The 17700-nt window shown below is 45.4% G+C and overlaps 1 protein-coding gene across 4 annotated transcripts in view; it reads right to left on the bottom strand.

Moving 5' to 3' along the window:
* Positions 1-17700, bottom strand: part of Sdk1 (sidekick cell adhesion molecule 1) — a 521957-nt gene that overhangs the window by 100222 nt on the left and 404035 nt on the right. For all 4 annotated transcript variants that reach the window (XM_048785279.1, XM_048785280.1, XM_048785281.1 and 1 more), the window contains 3 exons: positions 11424-11539; positions 9771-9960; positions 7629-7727 (listed from right to left, as the gene is read on the bottom strand). In XM_048785279.1, coding sequence (XP_048641236.1) covers positions 7629-7727; positions 9771-9960; positions 11424-11539 — 405 coding nt within the window. The remainder of the gene's footprint in view (positions 1-7628; positions 7728-9770; positions 9961-11423; positions 11540-17700) is intronic.

Below are 17700 nucleotides of genomic sequence, written 5' to 3'. Positions count from 1 at the left end.
TGTTCCTGGGGATAGATATAAATCATTCCTAGAGAAGCACAAATTAAGTCTGTAACAACAACAGATGAGTGCTGTACATCTGTGGTCTATTTCCTGTGCCCTGCACACTGAAGACCAGGGAAGGATCACCTTGCTGGTTCTGCCCAGGTCTAACTGAGCAAATTTCTCCTCAGTGTGCAAAAAGCCTGCGTTTTCCTAAGACAGAGAAGTGGAACTGACCTGGTGCTGCTGGCTCTTCAGGCTCCTGCCCATTGCAGAGGCCTGGCCCTGCCACACCTCCCACTGTCGATCACCCAGTGGCTTCCCAGGTCCGCCCCCACCTGCCAGTGCACCCCTCGAACCGCCAATGGGTGTTAGCTCCCTTTCTGTTATTTTGCATTTTGCAGAGTTGTGTGTGATCAAGTCTCCTCTCTAAAACCCAAATTGCCTTTCAACTAAGAAGTTTGAATTAATGAGGTATTATTTATTTTTAGGACCAGGACATGAGTACAGATGTGCTTTTGTCATAGTTTAATCTTCATTATTTTATCACAGTTTATCTCTACTTAGATTCTTCTGTTGCTAGAGGTACTAATCCTGCGATGAATTGAAGATTGTGTTCAAAGGCTAATCTTTGTGAATCACAGAATTGGGGGATTAAGTGGAAACTAGTCTCTCCTTGCCAAGCCAGAACCTCCTTCCCATCAAAGGCTCCACCCTAACTTTCCATCCTTCCCAGGGTAACCTATGACCTCAGATCACAGGAATGGGAGAGAAGGCTTTAGCGCTGTACAACAGGGTAAAGTATTTATCGACCAGTTCCCAGTGATCACTGGCTCAGGACTGCAGGGTGGGATGGGGGAGGACCCCTAAATGTCTGACCCAATCCTCAGAGCCCAGAGGCTTCAGCAGTCAGAGGCAGGGTTGCAGGTTGTAGACACTGGGCATCTGGGGCTGTCGGACATGGATCTACAATAAGGTCACCTTACACTCAGACACAACTACTACTTACTTCTACTACTTACTTGAAATTTTTTTTTTTTTTTGGATGATCATTTTTCCATGAATTTTTGAAAACAACTGAAGTTTTACTCTAAATATGGCTTTTTCATTCTGAGATTTCTGTAAAACATCAAAGGCATGCTTTTCCCTTCAGAAATGGGAGTTTTAATGACTGTTTAATATAGTCAACCCTCTGTATCTGTGGATGCACGTTCTTAGATTCAACCAGCTGAGGATCAAAAACATTCAGAAAATAATTCCATCTGTATTAAACATGTACAGACTTTTCCCTTTGTCATTATCTCCTAAATAATGCAGTCTAATCACGATTTACAAAGCATTCATGCGGAATTAGGTATTATAAGTCATCTGGAGGTGATTTAAAGTACACAGAAGGACTACACCCGCCAGTTTACAGTGGGGACTTGAGAACTGATGGAGTTTAGTATCTGTGGGGTCCCAGACCAACCCTCTAGGATTATAGAAAGGTGTCTGTGTTGCCTTGAATGGGCCTTCATCACATGTTGCCAACAGCTGGGTAGGAAGGGGGTCTTTGCCACCCTTGTCTCTTCAGAAATTTCTAGTTTCTGGTGCTGGAGCACAGAGAGGATGACATCTAACTGGTACAGTGGCTGTAAAGACTCAGTAGGTAATGCATGTAAATTGCAAACACAATGTCATTTGTTCCTAATTGCAGCAAATCTGGGTTATTATTTTCTCTCGCTGATCCAGGTCCCACACTGAGCCACTGGGAGGAGATTCCTCAGCCTCTGGTTATATTTGCACTTTCCTATTATATCCTCTTAAATAAAGATGTTATCATTTTTAGTTCCCACATCATGGTCTGTTAAACATAAAGATTAATACTTATATCTTACCCTGACACGTTTAAAAGGCTCACTCGCTGAACAATAGAAGGGTTTTTCCTGGGCGTATGTGGCAAAAAAAAAAAAAAGGCAGTCGTGTAATAGTCCTAGCATTTTTAGAGAAAATGATAGATGGTATTAGAGATAACAGCGTTTACGTGGAAGAGGTTGGTTATGTAATTATGGCCAGAGCCAGATCAGAAACATTAGCGCGCTGAATTTCAGCAAGGCAAGGTCAGAAGGCCACGGTGTGCGTTAGGAAAGAATGAATACACTGAATCAATAGGAGGGCCAAGTGCGGCCTGAGAGAAGCCTGTTGTTAAGGTTATGGGTGTATTATGATAATACAGGTATTCAAAAGAAGCAAGGCCAAGCACGAGGAGCATCGATCCAAAATGAAGATTAAAACACCCAGCAAGTGGCTTGTGAGGGTTTCTGAATCCACCTGGAAGACAGAGGGGGCACTGTGCACCTAGAAAAAGAGGTGAGTGTGAGTGTGAGATGTGTTCTAGAACGAGAGACACAGAGAGGAGACTCCAGGAAGATAAGGCCACAGACTGCAAGCCCCATGGGCCTCAGTTCCTTGAAGCCTGCTGCCAGGGAGCTGCACAACCATTCGGGGCTCCATCCAGACATCTGGGGTACTGCAAGCATTTCATGGGTTGTGCTGTCACTCAGCAAAGAAAAGGCATCAGTTTGAGTCACCCTAATGCTCAGGTCCGCAGAGCAAGGCCACCAGCAGGGCACAGTGCTGCTGACCTTAGTAGCACTGGGAGGCAGAGACACCCCCACCAACCTCCAGGAAGAGGGCAGAGAAGCTACAAGTGGCCAAATGGCCGTAGGCAGCTCATGGGCCTAGCAGATGCCCGTTGGCTGTTGGTCTTCCCGTTTGCCCACTTGAGGCTCGGGGCACACAAATGCCTCAGGGAGTCCAAAGGAGGAGTCTGCAAACATGGATCATATTCAAATGGGTCCCTAATTCTCAGCAGAGTTCTTGTGCACCCTTGGTAAAAAGCTCAAGGTAATTGTTAGGCCCTGGGTGGGCAGGAGGCCTTCTGATGGGCATGGAGGCAGAGGCAGAATCTGGAGTGTTGGGTAGGGTGGGCTCAGGGATCTGAAGGGCATGTGCATTTCCTCTAGCTTAAGAGCATTAAAGAGTCCATGTCTGGCAAGTGAGGAGGGATGGTTATACTCAGGAAGCTCTGCACATCCCCCCAAGGATGGTCCAAAATGCTAAAAACTCTCCATAGTAAAATATTTACTCAAATAAGCAAGTGTTTTTCCCTCCAGGTGCTTGCTGGTGTTTCCTGCTGTTAATCTCTTTTGGAAATGCAAGAACATGTTTTGATATAGATTACAAAAGTGGGAGCTGCAGAGGTGTTTACACACTCGGAAGGCTGCGCTGCCAGAGCGGAGGCATTGATTCATTTTCTAGACATAAAGTGAGTCATGCAAAGAGACAGATTCCTTCCTCCCCCATGACCCCCAGCCGGAATCTCTGGGAATTGTTTTGCCATCTTGCCGACAGCATCTATAATTTGGTGCACTGGCTGTAGGAGCACACAGGTGAGGTGTAACCCAGACAACATCCGTTGCAGCCAAATGCCATTACAGCAAGGGACGCTCAAATGGGGTGCCTTCTGCAGTACAGGTGGACCCAGTGCTACCTGATTTAGCACCTCTCTTTTCACAGTTGGGGTCCTCTTCTTACCTGGACTTTATGACTTTCAGTGACTTCCCAGAGATTCCGAATCAAAATCAAAACTTCCCAGCACACATCAGGGACATTCTGTGACCCAAATTGCTTTCCTAGGCTTTCTTTTTTCCCTTAGCATGAACCCCTAGCTCCAGCAACCAGATAGAAAACAAGGCAATGAAACATGTCTTTGGTGTCAACAAAGTAAATACCTGCACAGGCCAAGCCTAGCATGACACGGAGAGCTGCCAGCCAGCCCTGGGCACAGGGGGCCTTGAGCTAGGAGCGTTCAAACCGAAAATACGACAAACACTGACTACGTGGCAAGCATTGTTCTGAGTTCTCTATGTGCAACTCATCAGATGTAATGACGAGGCCCAAATGTCACTCATCTCCTAGGAATGGGGAAACTGAGGCATAGGAATGCCAAACAACTTGCATAAATTCACTCAAACAGTAAATTGTAGGCTGAGGTCTGCACTTCAACATGGCTTCCAGGTAGGAAAACTCATCACCTTTCCCATCATGCCCGTCGGTAAACCAGCACTTAAAATACAGGGGACATCTGCCATAAGTCTTCCAAGAGGAGCAGAGCTCCCCAGGGAAGGGGGTCCTCCAGGTAAGAAACAGGCCAGAACCTTGGCTCAGAGCCTGTTGAGGTCAGGGCCTCCTAAGTTTGCAAGACCTGTGTGGGCCATTTAAAGTTGCAGCATCAAAGAGACCACAGGTCACCGGGCAAGAGAACACAGCTGAGACGCTAACTGCCATACAGCCACAAAAGGGGAACACAGGCAGGCAGCCCTAGACGCCTGCCATATGTGGCACATTGTGGCTACTCCCTTTTCTTATTACTTCAACCAATCTGCAACAAGTAGCCCTGTGCCCAGGTGCAGGGATTGCTTTCAGGAGTGCTGTGGAGAAGTGGAGACCTCTGCGACAGCGGGAGGGGCACACACCTTCCAGGTGTGGCCACTTGCCCTCAGAGGGTGGTGCAGTCCTAACCCGAGAGGTCCTACTCCTCCACATCCTCGTGTCTGGTGTCATCAGACTTCAGGTTTGGAGTCTGATACATGTGAATTGTGAATTGCTGCCTTTCATTTAATAGTACTTTTATAATCAGAAAAACAAATGTTAAAGACACTCTGAAAAGTAAATGACAAGACTTGCAAGTGAGCCAAGAGTCCCATCTGGACGGCGAGACTTGCTTGGGCTGTGCCAGGAGAGCAAGGTGCTGGGGGGTGAGGGAGAGGTGCCTACTAGAGAGCCATGCACACGAGGGAGGTGGTGGGACTCCTAGGCAGAGGATGGGAAGGTCTGAAGAGAATGTGAAAGTTTTTCCCACAAAAACCCAAGTGGAAATTTCATCCCCATTGTGAGGTATTAAGGGGTGGAAGCAGGTGGGACTTTCAAGAAGGGATGAGGGTATGCTGTCATAAATGGGCAAATCTGTTCAGGGAGTCCTGGATTCATGGGTTAATGGCTCCACTGCAGAGTGAGGTTGTCATAAAAGCCAGTTAGGTGCACATTCACAAGTGTCCCCATCATTATGCAATGCCCTGGGCAGGGTCAGGACTCTGCAGAGTCCCCAGGAGCAAGAAGGGCCTCACCAGAGGTGGCCCCTCCAGCTTGGACCTCCCAGCCTCCAGAATCTGGAGAAACCTTTGTTCTGTGTGAGCTGGTTTTAATATTATATTTATTATTTCATCTTCTGTTGGACCAGAAGAAGCTGCAGGTCCTTTAGGTCCAGTCTCACTGTCCAAATGGGACTCTCAGCTAGCATTTAAATCTTGTTATTTCCTTTTCAGGGTGTCTTTAACATTTGTTTTTCTGATTATAAAAGCACTTTGAACTGAAGCTGATAAATCTTTATAAATTACTCAGTCCATGGTATTCAATTATAGCAACAGATACCAAACCAAGAGGACATCTGCCCTGAGTCTTCCAGGAGGAGCAGAGCTCCCCAGAGAAGGGGGTCCTCCAGGTAAGGAGCAGGCCAGCACCCTGGCTCAGAGCCTATTGAGGTCAAAGCCTCCCATGTTTGCAAGAAAGACCTGCATGGGCCATTTAAAGTTGCAGCATCAAATAGACCACAGGTCGCAGGGCAAGAGAGCATAGTTGAGATGCTAACTTACAGTCCCCAGTCTGCCATACAGCCCTAAACTATAGAGTGGATTCTGGCAGTGCAGTCCCACTATAGGGCACACACAGAAGTGATCAGAGAATCAGCCATGGCTGGGTGGGTCGCCATGGCTGGGTGGGTCACCGGGGCTGCATCTTCTCAGAGCCCACAGTTCTGCAGGCTCCTGGGACTGTAAGCAACAGATCAGAAGTTCACATTCTTCAGCTCTAAAAAATCTCCTCCATCTCACTTCAGCGGGCTGGGATCACTCCTGGGTAATCAGACAGCTGACCCTGTTTGTTCCAGAAAAGGCTGCACCTGGGTGTGGCCTTGCCTGAATGTGGGCAAACCTCTCCACCCTGTGTATTTACTTTGCAGGTCTGGGCTTATGGTGCAGTTCCCAGAGGCCGCCTGCAGCCCTTCTCAGTAGGAACAAACCTGAAACATTTGTTTCAACAGGAGCTCCTACAGCTGTGATGGGGCAGCCAGGACCTGGGATTCCAAAGGTCTCCCAGTTCAGAAAGCAAAAAGAAAAGAAATGCTATCCTCATAGCAATATTTCTATCCGGAAGCTGCAGGAGCCCCACACGGAAGGGTCTGATGAACACAGGCCTCTGCCTTCTTGTGTGCGTGACATAGGAGCACTCCAGGCCCATCCTAATGAAGCAAGTACTCCATAAACACCACCCTCCCAAGCCCCTTCTCTTGGCAGCCAAAATTGTCACCTAGAAAACAAATCTGATCATGTAATTTTCCTGCCCCGAGTTGGTGGGTGACTCTCCACTGCACTCAGTACAGGGTTTTAAAATCTAAAAAAACTGAAGCGAAACACTTTCTTTAAACCAAATCTTAGATTCCCAAGATCAAAACCAGCTAAAAATAGTGACTGTAAGTTCATATTTCTAATTCCACTGAAAGTCACCTAGAACACAAGCTAACCTAATGGAGGGTCTCCCCGCATCAAGATTAGGTGACTGTCATATTTGTGCACTGACCTGGGTATGGAATGATATTCTGTGCTTTCATCTCTGCCTTTAAATGCCCATTTTAAGTCTGTCACACACTCTCCAGTGCACAGTACAGCACTCACCCCAGTCCCCAGCCTGGCCTGGCCCAGTCCTTGGATCTGTCTGCCAACAGGCTTCTGTTCTGGGTCAGCAGATGCCCCTTTCCCTTTTTTCCAGAGCTACAAATCCACTCATTCTCAAGATCCAGCTCAAAAGTAGCCTTCTGCCCACTTACCCACCCTAAAGGAGTGGCTTGCCATGGATGGGGGCATTCAATGAATCTCTCTCAGGTCACTTACTGTGTGGTACTGTCACTTGTATTGTCTCCCTGATGGGACATGGGCATCTGGAGGATGGGCAGGTTTTATTCATGCCTGCTTCCCCCTATGCATGCAATGTTTGGTACTAGAGTCCTTACTTTGTCTCAGTGAGAAGGGTAAATAAAGGGTAAATAGTTAAAAATATAATTTGCTGCCTTTGGGAAGTTAGGAAAAATTAAGGCCTTTCATCAATATTGCTTCCCTGAATGAAAAATTAAATATGAACAAATTCCCTGGGACCTGAGGCCTGCACTTGATCTCAGTGGCTTTCAGCCTCAATGCAGAGGAACTATGTCCTGGAGCTGGGGCTGGAGGCCCAGGTCCACATGGTCTGTGAAAAAGTAGCCACTCATTTCCAAAACACGGCCAACAACCCAGAGTGGACGCAGGATGAATTACAAATGGCACTGTTGTGAATCCTGAGCAAATGGAAGAAATTCTGGGCTAACAAAATGTAAATTCATTCCACAAAAAACCTTTAGTGCATAAGCTCAGGAGACAGTCAAGGGTCCATGATCATCTCAGTTCAGAAAATTCTACATTGCTCCTGAAGGGGTTTGTCTTTACCCTTGTAACTATCTAATAAAAATAGGAGAAAGTAATCTAGTTGTCATTTCACTCTTTCCCGCCGCTCCTTACCCAGAATCACGCCATTGGGTTCCTCTGGGGGTTGCCACACGATCCGCACTGCCGTGAGCCTCACCTCGGGGAACACCAGCCTCACAGGAGGGCCTGGAGCTGGGAGAAACACAGGATGTGGATGCACATAGGATCTGAGGCCAGTTGTGCACTACTTCTGGGACACTGCTCATGGTGGAACATGCTGAAGCTTTTGATGAATCACTTTTGGAATCTTCATGGCTTTGTGTGGCTCCCTAACAATTTTGGAAAAACACCTCATTTTTAATTCTACCCATCTGCTTTCCAAGTTTTCCAAGTTTCGAAAGCAGTGCTCATAAACTACTCAGGGAGTGGTGCAAATGCATCTAGTATACTGCAAAACTAGTCCCCTGGCCACTAATAATAATTCTGCAGAGTGTGCAGCCAGTTGGAAGAAGATGATACTAATCTGAGCTCAGACTCCTTTACTGGGTTTGAGAGTGGGTGTGAGACAAGGCATCCTCAAATCCCTTCCAACTCTAAGTGGAGGTTAAACTATTGATGAAGCAACATGTTGGCAATCAATGCTTTATCTCTTATGCATGCCACCCCTCCCCTGCCTTGTCCTAGAAAATTAAGAGTTGATGTGCCCAAATGCATATAATAATTTTCTGTGGTTCAGTGCACTGATAATTCAAAAAGCAGTTGTGTATTGTGGAACCACTGAATAATAGGGTCATAACCCTCATAAAATTTATTTGCTTAAATGAATAGACAAGTTAGTGTGTGGCCAGGATGGGAAATTCTTGTTGGACTTAATCATGGATTGATTCCGGGTAAGAGGCCATGGGCACGTGACAATAAATACAGAAACAGAACGAGGAGGCCCACAACAGCCACTGTGGACAGCTGAATTCTTCCTTGAGCTACTAAACTAGGATCAGTATTTAAAATTTTGAATGGGTCTTATGACACTTATATTTGGGCAAATAAATGTCCGAAGGAGACCATGAGCTCACAGACTCAGACTAATTCACAAATATACGAGCTAGGAGGGCAATTGTGACATTGGCCTCCTCCAAGCTGAACATTTGGATTATGTTGAAATGAGAGGGAGGAAAGACGTGTTTCTATTAGGACTGAGAAAGAAGAGAAAACATCATTCCAAGACTAGCCAATGTGTCCTTTAGGAAGAGCAGATGGCAAAAGACCGGGAGTTGAGGAGTCTCTAAAATGCCCCTGGGACTTCATCGGAGCCTCGCTTCATACAGCCTGCAGTGAAACCATGTCCACTTCCCATTTCCCTGCTGGGTCCCCTCCACCTGAGCCTCTGGGCTGGGGAAGGATGAGGACCTGGGTGCAGTGCTCGGTTCTCTGCAGAGGCCAAGCCTTGCTCTAGTCCCTCTGAGAACAAGGGAGGGACAGTTTCCACTCTGCAGGTAGAGTGCATTTGGGGCTCATTAGTCACCTTGGTGAGACGCTTAAGAAAAGCTGCACTTGTTTCCATTCTGTCAGATGCCTCTGATTCCAGGGTGAGTGTTTTGGGGGAGATGGGTAATATTTTCCCCTGACACTTTCATTACAGTCTCTTTAAAAATGAAAATGTAAGGGAGCTAACCTTTAAGTGTTTGACATCTGCAAAGTGGAAAAACATATTTACTGATGATTCAGACTTCTATAAAAACAAAATCAGCAAGATATGCTTGTTACTCAGTCTGGAAACACAGGGATCTGGGGACCCTGGGAGCCATCAAATGTACCGCTCTCTACATGGGAACTTATAATTATGTCTCATTACACAAATGGTGAGACCTGGGCAGTCCCCTAAGCATTGGGACCCACTGGCCCAGAGTGGATTTGTAACTAGCTTTGTATAGGCACCATCAAGATGAGCAGCTCACATTTTACAGCCGGGCCCACCCCTCGCCAGTACTGCCCAAGGCAGAGTTATGACTGAAATTCTGCATAGCTTCATAATCAGGCTGTAAAAATCCACTCCAGGCTGAAATTGGCCATATAAATGCTCAGTGACTGAAAAACAATTTTGTTTTGTTTCCCTCAACTGAGAAAAAAAAGTGGTTGGAAAATTATGTTAAAAACACTCACAATCCAAATTGTTTGGATTGGGAAAGCAACCCAGGGAGGCGGTGAGGCCAGCAAGAGTGCCAGCCTTGTACATACCATCATCCTTGGTACGCTCGAGGATGAGAGGCATGCTGGCGACCCCGTTCCCGATGCGGGTGAACGCCAGCACCTGGAGCTCGTACAGCACGAACTTGCGCAGGCCGGCCAGCAGCGCCGACCGTGTGTGGTTCCCCCGCACGGTGTGACTTCTGGGCTCAGGATCCAAGTCTTTGGCTCGGTACAGAATCTGAAGCATCAACATACAAGTGCGGACAGTTGTGATCATGCTGTGTTGGGAAGGGTCTCTGTGGGCACAGGGCAGGCTTGTAACCATAAGGCTGGGACCAGCCAACTGGGTGCAGCTGTGTGAGGAGTGTGGACTCAGGTTCTATACTCCAGCATTGGGGAGGAAGATGATGATGAAGTGACTGAATACCAGAAGGGGCGCTTGAGCTAACGCTCAGCCCACAGCTTGGCGGGTTGGCTGCCTGGCCACAACTGTCAAGATCTGAAGCACTCAGCTGCAGCCATGCCAGCCGTACCCACTAAAACAAGGACTCAATTATGAACACGGGCTTTCTGCATCCTGCAAAAGGAGCCAATAGCTCCATGGAAACTGGTTCCTGCCCCAGTAGACTCTCTGTTCCCCACAAGAACCTGAGCCCTGAGCCATATCAAAGCCATCCTGAGATGCGCTCCTCCAGGGCCCTCCTTCTCCTACAGAGTTCCTATGTCTTCCCTCCATGCTCATCCCCTCTCTCCAAACTCTTCCCAGAGATCAGTGACTCAGAGGTCATAAAAGGCAAGCTCTCCAGGGAAGAGTTTGAAAAGAGCATGGAAATCATTCTTGTCTGGGATCCAGGAATGTGGTGTGCTGTTGTGGTCACCTGAACCTAGGACTAGCATATATCATGGCTTGGTCATATGTCATGGCACTGCCATGTATCATGGGGCCAGAAGGAAGCAATTAAAATACCCAGGGAAGAGGGGTGACATGATAACAGCTGGGGGAAAACAAAGAACAGGTGTCTAAATTACGGAAAGGCAAAAAGGAGACCGCTCTTAATCTGTGGAGCAGCAGAGAAAGAAGTGTGGCCTTGCTGGCCAAATCCAGAGACCCTCATCCCGATGCTTGGAAGAGCTGAGCTGAGGAGCAGAATCGGGAGACGGTTTTCATCACCCTCCAGTGGTGAACAGGAAATAGGTTTTCAATGGTCCAGGTAGATGCATGGAAGACAGAACCCAGAGAAGCTGGGACAGGTCCAAGTCTCAGAGGCAGGTGGCACTGCCTAGGACCGTCCTGGGCCTTTACAATATTTACAAACAACACACACGTCTATCTGCACTTAGCAAGTCAGGAGCACTTCATAAAACAGTCCCTTGCTTCTCACACCACCTCTGGGAAGCTGCCAGTATTATTCCCATTTTACAAGTGAGGAAACAGGTATGGAGTGAAGAAGCTGTCAAGGCACCTCAGCTGGTGCTGTGCAGAGCCAGCGCCTGAGCTCCTGGACTTCCAGCTCCTTCTTCACCGGCTGGGCATTCCATAAGCACTTATGCTTCATTCCCAGACTGCAATGAGCGCAGAGGACAGCTAATGGGAAAATCAGGAAAGGGGAAATGTCTGAGGATCTGTGAGAAAATCAGAGTCTGTTAGGTAGCAACCTCACAGCAGCTCCACGAGGAGAGCAAGGTCACCATGACACATACCTTGTAACCTAGTATAAGCCCATTCTGGTCCTGCTCAGGGACAGATGCCCATGTCAGTAAAATCTGGGTGGAGCTGACGGCCTGGGCGGACACGTTTTCCGGAGCTGCTGAGGGAACTGCAGAGAAGGAGTGACATCGATTGGCATCAGAAGTCTAAAGGCTTCTACAAATAAAGGTCCAATTTTCACCCAAATAATCAAGTTGTCCTTGAAAAATGATGTATTCTGAGAGTTTTGTAGGGATCAGATTAAACCTGCAGGAGTATAACAGATATGTAAATCTCTTTAATGTTAGCAACAAATTCCATAAATCCTGGGTATTTAGAGCTCAATTTTCCCCGAGTCCACCCAGCAAGAAAATATGCTTGGTCTGTTCTCTGTAATAACTTGTGGAAACTTCAGGCTTTTATCTCAAACAAGAAATCCTCACTTTCAGACAGCTCGGTGACATCTCTGAACAGGGCATTCTGCAATGGGGGCAGGGGCCAGAGCAAAGACCTTACAATGTACACAGAGGGAAGGGGAGGGGCGGTTTGCCTGTGTCTGTCTCTCTGTTAGGTGTTCTCAGATTTCTAATTGAGTGTAGTCCCAAAGTGACCCAATGAGGCAGTTGTCATTATCCTTTGTGCAGACGAGAGGACTAAAGCTTAAGGAACCTCATTTCATTCTATTTAAATGGATGTTGTTTTTCACAAGGAGATGCCTACAGAGGCCCTTGCACATGTAGTTTTCCTGATTTTACGGAAGCTCTTCTTTTCTCCATTTACCCTGTTACTGAACTCATTGTTTTGCTATGTGTGCCGGGATTCAGGTATGATATGTAAAAAGAAAACAGTAAAACATTAAAAACAAGGACTTCATATTCTAGACAGTCTCAATGACTTCACTATTTTTCTATGGGGCCCACTCACTCTTCAAGGCCATTCAGACAGGAAAATATGGATCTGGGTAAGTCCCCAAGCAAGTCAGAGGATGCACCTCTGATTTTATGGGTCATAAGCAAAGAGGAACTCTGAACCTGGGCCTAAAGGTCACATTGTACCCCAGGGCCACTGTGGTATAAAAGGAGGAATGCACTTCAAGTTTTCTGCATCTCACAGTAGGCATCAGACAGGTACCTGCCTGTCACTTGGGCTCTGAGGTCACTACCAAGTGCAGAGTCATCTTTTGAACTGGGAGGCCATGAGGCTCCTCAGGAAGAAGCAGCTCAGGAGCAAAAGCAAACCCAGAGTGGACCTGAGGATGCCATTCCACCCCCAGCCTCACTGCCCCACGTGGGAAACTGCTAAGTGCAGCACTTTCACTGAGCAGGTGCTTGGTCCTGAAGACAGGGAGGTGATGATGCTGTAACCAGGTGTCGCACGAGGATGAGCGAGAGATGGGAGTGCTGGGTGTAGTTTTTGGAAGCTGGACAGACACCGGCAGTCCTCCAGGGCCCAGGCTGGGGGCCCACACATAAGCTTTTCCCACTCATTCATTCATTTACTCAGGTGGCATGACTTCCTCCTGTTGTGTAGAGGCTGTGAGGACCCAGTTCACCTGAATACAGCCAGAGCCTGTGTCTGCACAATAATGCTGCTCTTGGACATTGGATCACATCATAGTTTCATGCCACATGCTCTGATCTTTGTTAGGCGTTGAATCGTGTACCCCTCTGAATCCATACTTTGGAGCCAGACCGTAATTGGAAATAGGGCTATTGCAGATGTAATCTGTTAAGGTGTGACACACTGGAGTAAGGTGGGCTTTAATCTAGCAGATGGATGTCCTTACAAAAAGGAGAATTTGTAGACACACACACAGGGAGATGCACGGGAATGAACAGACCCACACACAGGGACAACACCATAGAAAGGTGAGTCAAGGACTTCCAGGACCAGGAGAGGGCCTGAGGGAGACCTTCCCCCACATCTCCAGCGGGGGCACAGCCCGCTGATGCCTGGACCTCAGACTCCTGGCCTCCAGGATTCTGAGACAATGCATTACTGTTGTTTAAGCCACCTGGTTTGGGGTACTCTGTTATAACACTACTATAGTTTTTTTTTTTAAAAAAAATAAAGTTATAGGTGGACACAATACCTTTATTTTATTTATTTATTTTTATGTGGTGCTAAGGATTAAACCCAGTGCCTCACATCTGCACTCTACCACTGAGCCACAACCCCAGCCCCAGTTTTTAAGACAAAACACCAGAAGTCATTAGTCTTAGATATTTGGCAAGCTTAATTGAGATACTAGTTCAGCTCACAGTGTCTTCTTCTTTTTTTTTTCTTTTTTGTTTTTTGTACTGGGGATTTAACCCAGAGACCTTTTACCACTGAGCTACATGCCAAGCCCTTTTATTTTGAGACATGGCCTCACTAAGTTGCTGAGGCCAGCCTCAAACTTGGGATCCTCCTGTCTCAGCCTCCAGAATTACTGGGATTACAGGCATATGCCACTGTGCTTGGCATCAACCAATAATTTCTGCAGATCCACAGTGAGCCATAGTCTAACAATATAATCTGCTGAGGAGATGCTGATCTTTGGGTAAGGGGCCTCACCCACCTGCAGAGATCTTCCCAGGGGGTGGGGGGAATCACAGAGAAGTCCTGGAAGGGCCAAGACCTTGGCTGCCCACCCCAAGAAGGTCCATTTCCTGACTCCTGATAGCCCTGGGGGCAGCACCTTTCCCCTCCCTCCTGAGTACCTCTCCTTACTGCCCAGCCCTGAATCTGCTGCCATAGTAGGTCAGTAAATGTGTCTACAAAATAGAAAAGTCACCTGTTTACCTGTTAGGAAAAGCCACAGTGACCATCTCTATGTTTTGGAGGGAGATACTGCTGGTCAGCTTAATCTAGTAGACAAGCTTTCTTCTCAAACACGTCAGTTGAGAGTCATTCACTCAATTGTTCAGTCATTCAATGAAATAATGTCAATTTATATGAGCAGATATGTGACACAGAGAAGGGATATTTGTGATTTTAAGTTTAGTCAGTTCTCAGAACAGGGAAGGATGCTTGTCTCAGGTGCCAGCCCCTGTCCCAGTTGCATTCCAGCTGTGGCTTCGGCATGGCCCCTGCAGACTCCCTGAGCGGACAAGGGGCTCCTATTGGTTGTCTCAAATGCTACTATGTCCTTTTCCATGAAATGGTTTTTACATTTGCTTATTTATAAAAAAGAGTAACAAACAAAATAGACTAACAAACTATGAACTAAAGGAGTCACTATCATTAAATGAAATGTAAACCTAAAATTTATCTGAATTTACTTAAGGTATGAACACCAAGTATAATGTATGCCCACAAGTTTAGTTTATGTTCTCAAAACTCTGTCTCTTGTCTATAAGAAGAAGGGCCATTGTCATAGCAACCCAACTGCTCCACCTCCTGGACCCTTATCTACTTCCTGCGAGTCAGTCTTTGAAACAATAAGTGCCCAATTCTCACTGCAGACCTACAAATAACCACTGATTTTCTATGATGTGGTAGGTAATATATGCATCCATTTATTAGAGGACCACGCATGTCCCCAAAGAATGAGGTCAACCTGATGACTTTAGCGACTTGGGCTTTGTGCTTGGAACATGGCTGGGTTTTTCATAAGGAGAGAGCTGGGTCGAGTTGTTAAAGAAGAGAAAATGGCAAAGTTCAAGATTAAAATTTTCAGCCAATTCAAATTCCACCCAGGCAAAATCTGCCATTTAGTTACAAGATAGGTTTTTAAGATTTGAAAAAGAAATACCTTATATCTGTTCTGAGGTAGGTTCAACATCTTTTCCAATCTGACATCTTAAGTTTTGCAATGTTCTTAGAAATTCCCCTTTCATTAAAAAACAAATCCATTCAAAAAACTTATTTTCTTCTTCTCTACCTATTCTCTCCTCTCTTTGGGATTTCTTACTGTGCAGTTCACTGATGCTCCTCGTGTGGTCTCTTTTGATTTTTAAGGCCTCATTTATCCTTACAATATATCGTAAGATGTCATGGAAGAAATTAGACTGCATTTCAGAGCCACAAATTTCACTTAAATGTGGTTCAAGATGTTCTGCTCCATGTTTCCAATCCCTTTTCAGTATTCCTGCTAACTGTGCCATTTTTCAGTTCCAAAGAACTATTGTTTTCATGGAGGTGAGACTTGAACCCAGGTCAGCAGCTTTGCCCTCTTCCTCAGCTCTCTCTCCAATCCCTTCCCATCCCATTGGCTCCACAGTTCAGCCTGTGACTTCATCAACCTCATCTCCCCTCCTCATGCTAAGCAGTGCCTGGCAGGATGGATCTCTGCTGAGGAGGGTGAGTGTCAGCAGGAGCAGGGAAGCTAAGAAGTCATAACTGTTGCAACAGGGAGGGTCTTGCTGATCAGAGGGAGGAGTCTTCCACATGAGCAGTCTCCAAAAGCTCCGTGCAGAGGAGGAAGAATTGAAATCCTGCAACACCACAGCATTGGAGGGGGCACCTGAGGGTTTCGCAGTGTGACTGGGGGCTGCCATGGAGAATCAGCACCTACCATAAAGGGCTTGGCCTGAAAGGGGTCCCAGCATTAGAAATCTATGAAATCTAAATTGTCTGCATCTTAAAATGAATACCAATAACCCAATTATCCAAATTATGATGAAGCCACTTGAACCAAAACTCTTCTTTCCAGACAGATGTGTTGCACTAAAGTTTCTAACTGAATAAAGTTCAATGAAAATCTAAAAGATAGTTTTCTGTAAGCCATACCCTCAAAAGAAGAAAAGACATAATGATGAAGAAAGAGAAGCTTCAGCTGCAGAAACATCAAGTCAACTATAAACACAACCACACTGCAGTCCACAGTTCATTCTGCATAGGCTACATTTGATTCCCCTCCAGAGCGCATGAGACAACAGACTAAGACAAAACCAACTCCAATATGCTTCTCTTGATATGAAATCTATTCCTCCATATTAAATGAAATGTTGTAGTCCCTACAAAAATGAAACTGCTTGAGAAAGACCCTTCAAGTTATTGTGAAAGAGAACCAAGATTGTTTGAAGTAAACAAAGCCAGAAGAAAAACATGTGGAATGAGCTTATCTACAGAACATTATCCTCTGCATTCTCTAAACCTGTAAAAATAGGTTTTCAATGGCTGGAAAGGTTCATACAAAAAATATAGACCCAATTCAGAAATTCTGCATTGGTTAACTCTGTTTTTAAAGAGTATTCTTTGAAAAGTTATCAAAGCAATGTTTCTATTTTCTCTATTTTTATACAACATGTAGTTTGTTGTTTTTTTGAATGAAATCACTAAGAATAGTTTAGCTGGGTATAAAACTTCAGTTTGAGGGTTCTTTCCTTTCAGTCCCTGCAACAAAGTGATTCCATCTTCTTCTGACCCTCATGGTACTTGAGAAGTTATTTCAACCAAGCTGTCATAATCACCTCTGCAGGTCATCTGTCTTTCACTTCCAAATGTCTTTATGGTTCTGTCTTTGGCTTTGGTGTTTAGCAGTTGTAGCAGAAGGCATTTTGGTGTGGATTTATTTTTACTTATATTTGGGATCTACCCTTCTTCAGTCTGATGAAAATGTCTTTCATCAATTCTGGTATTTCTCAGCCATTCTTCCTTATATCCCTTTTGAGTCCTATTAGATGTGTATTAGACCTCTCACTCTGGTCTTTGTTTTTCTATCTCTGTTATATTTTCAATTTTTATGTCTTTGTGTCTTTGTGTGTTTTCAGTTTCTGGCTCAAATCTAAAGTTTAAATGATTTTCCTTAATAATTTGAAACTTTAATAATTTCAAATGTACTTATTACACATTCTTTCAAACTAGTATGCATTTGAAAGCAATCAGGTCCTCTGTACTTTCTTTTTTAAAAGCTGTTTCATGTTTACCTGTGGCAGAGTATTTCCTTGTGCATCTGTTAATTTTCTCATTGTAAAAAGGGCTAGGTTTTATTTGGGACAATTTGGCTGTGACAATATTTGTTCAGAGAGAAGTTGTATTTGCTTTTGTTGGGTGTGCAGAAGGTCTGGCTTGCAGCCAGTTTCTTTCTTTCTTTTGGAGGTATTTTTCTCTTTGTTTCATTCTGTTTTGGAGAAGAGGACAATCTCCAGTATGGTACAATATAGAGCTATTTCAGGATGGTGATGTTTCTCTGAGAATGAAACGATATTAATGTAAATGAGGACAATCTTCAGTGCTTCTGAACATAGGCAAAATGCAAAAATCTATGCACTACACTTATTTTTATAACATTTTATCTATACAAAATTAATTTACAAAAGGCTGAGCTTTTCTTCAAAAAACATTTGTATTGTGATGTAATCCATA

The sequence above is a fragment of the Marmota marmota genome, unplaced genomic scaffold (assembly GCF_001458135.2).
Source record: "Marmota marmota marmota unplaced genomic scaffold, marMar, whole genome shotgun sequence".
NCBI classification, from domain to species: domain Eukaryota; kingdom Metazoa; phylum Chordata; class Mammalia; order Rodentia; family Sciuridae; genus Marmota; species Marmota marmota.
This window is presented reverse-complemented; position numbering and strand designations above follow the sequence as displayed.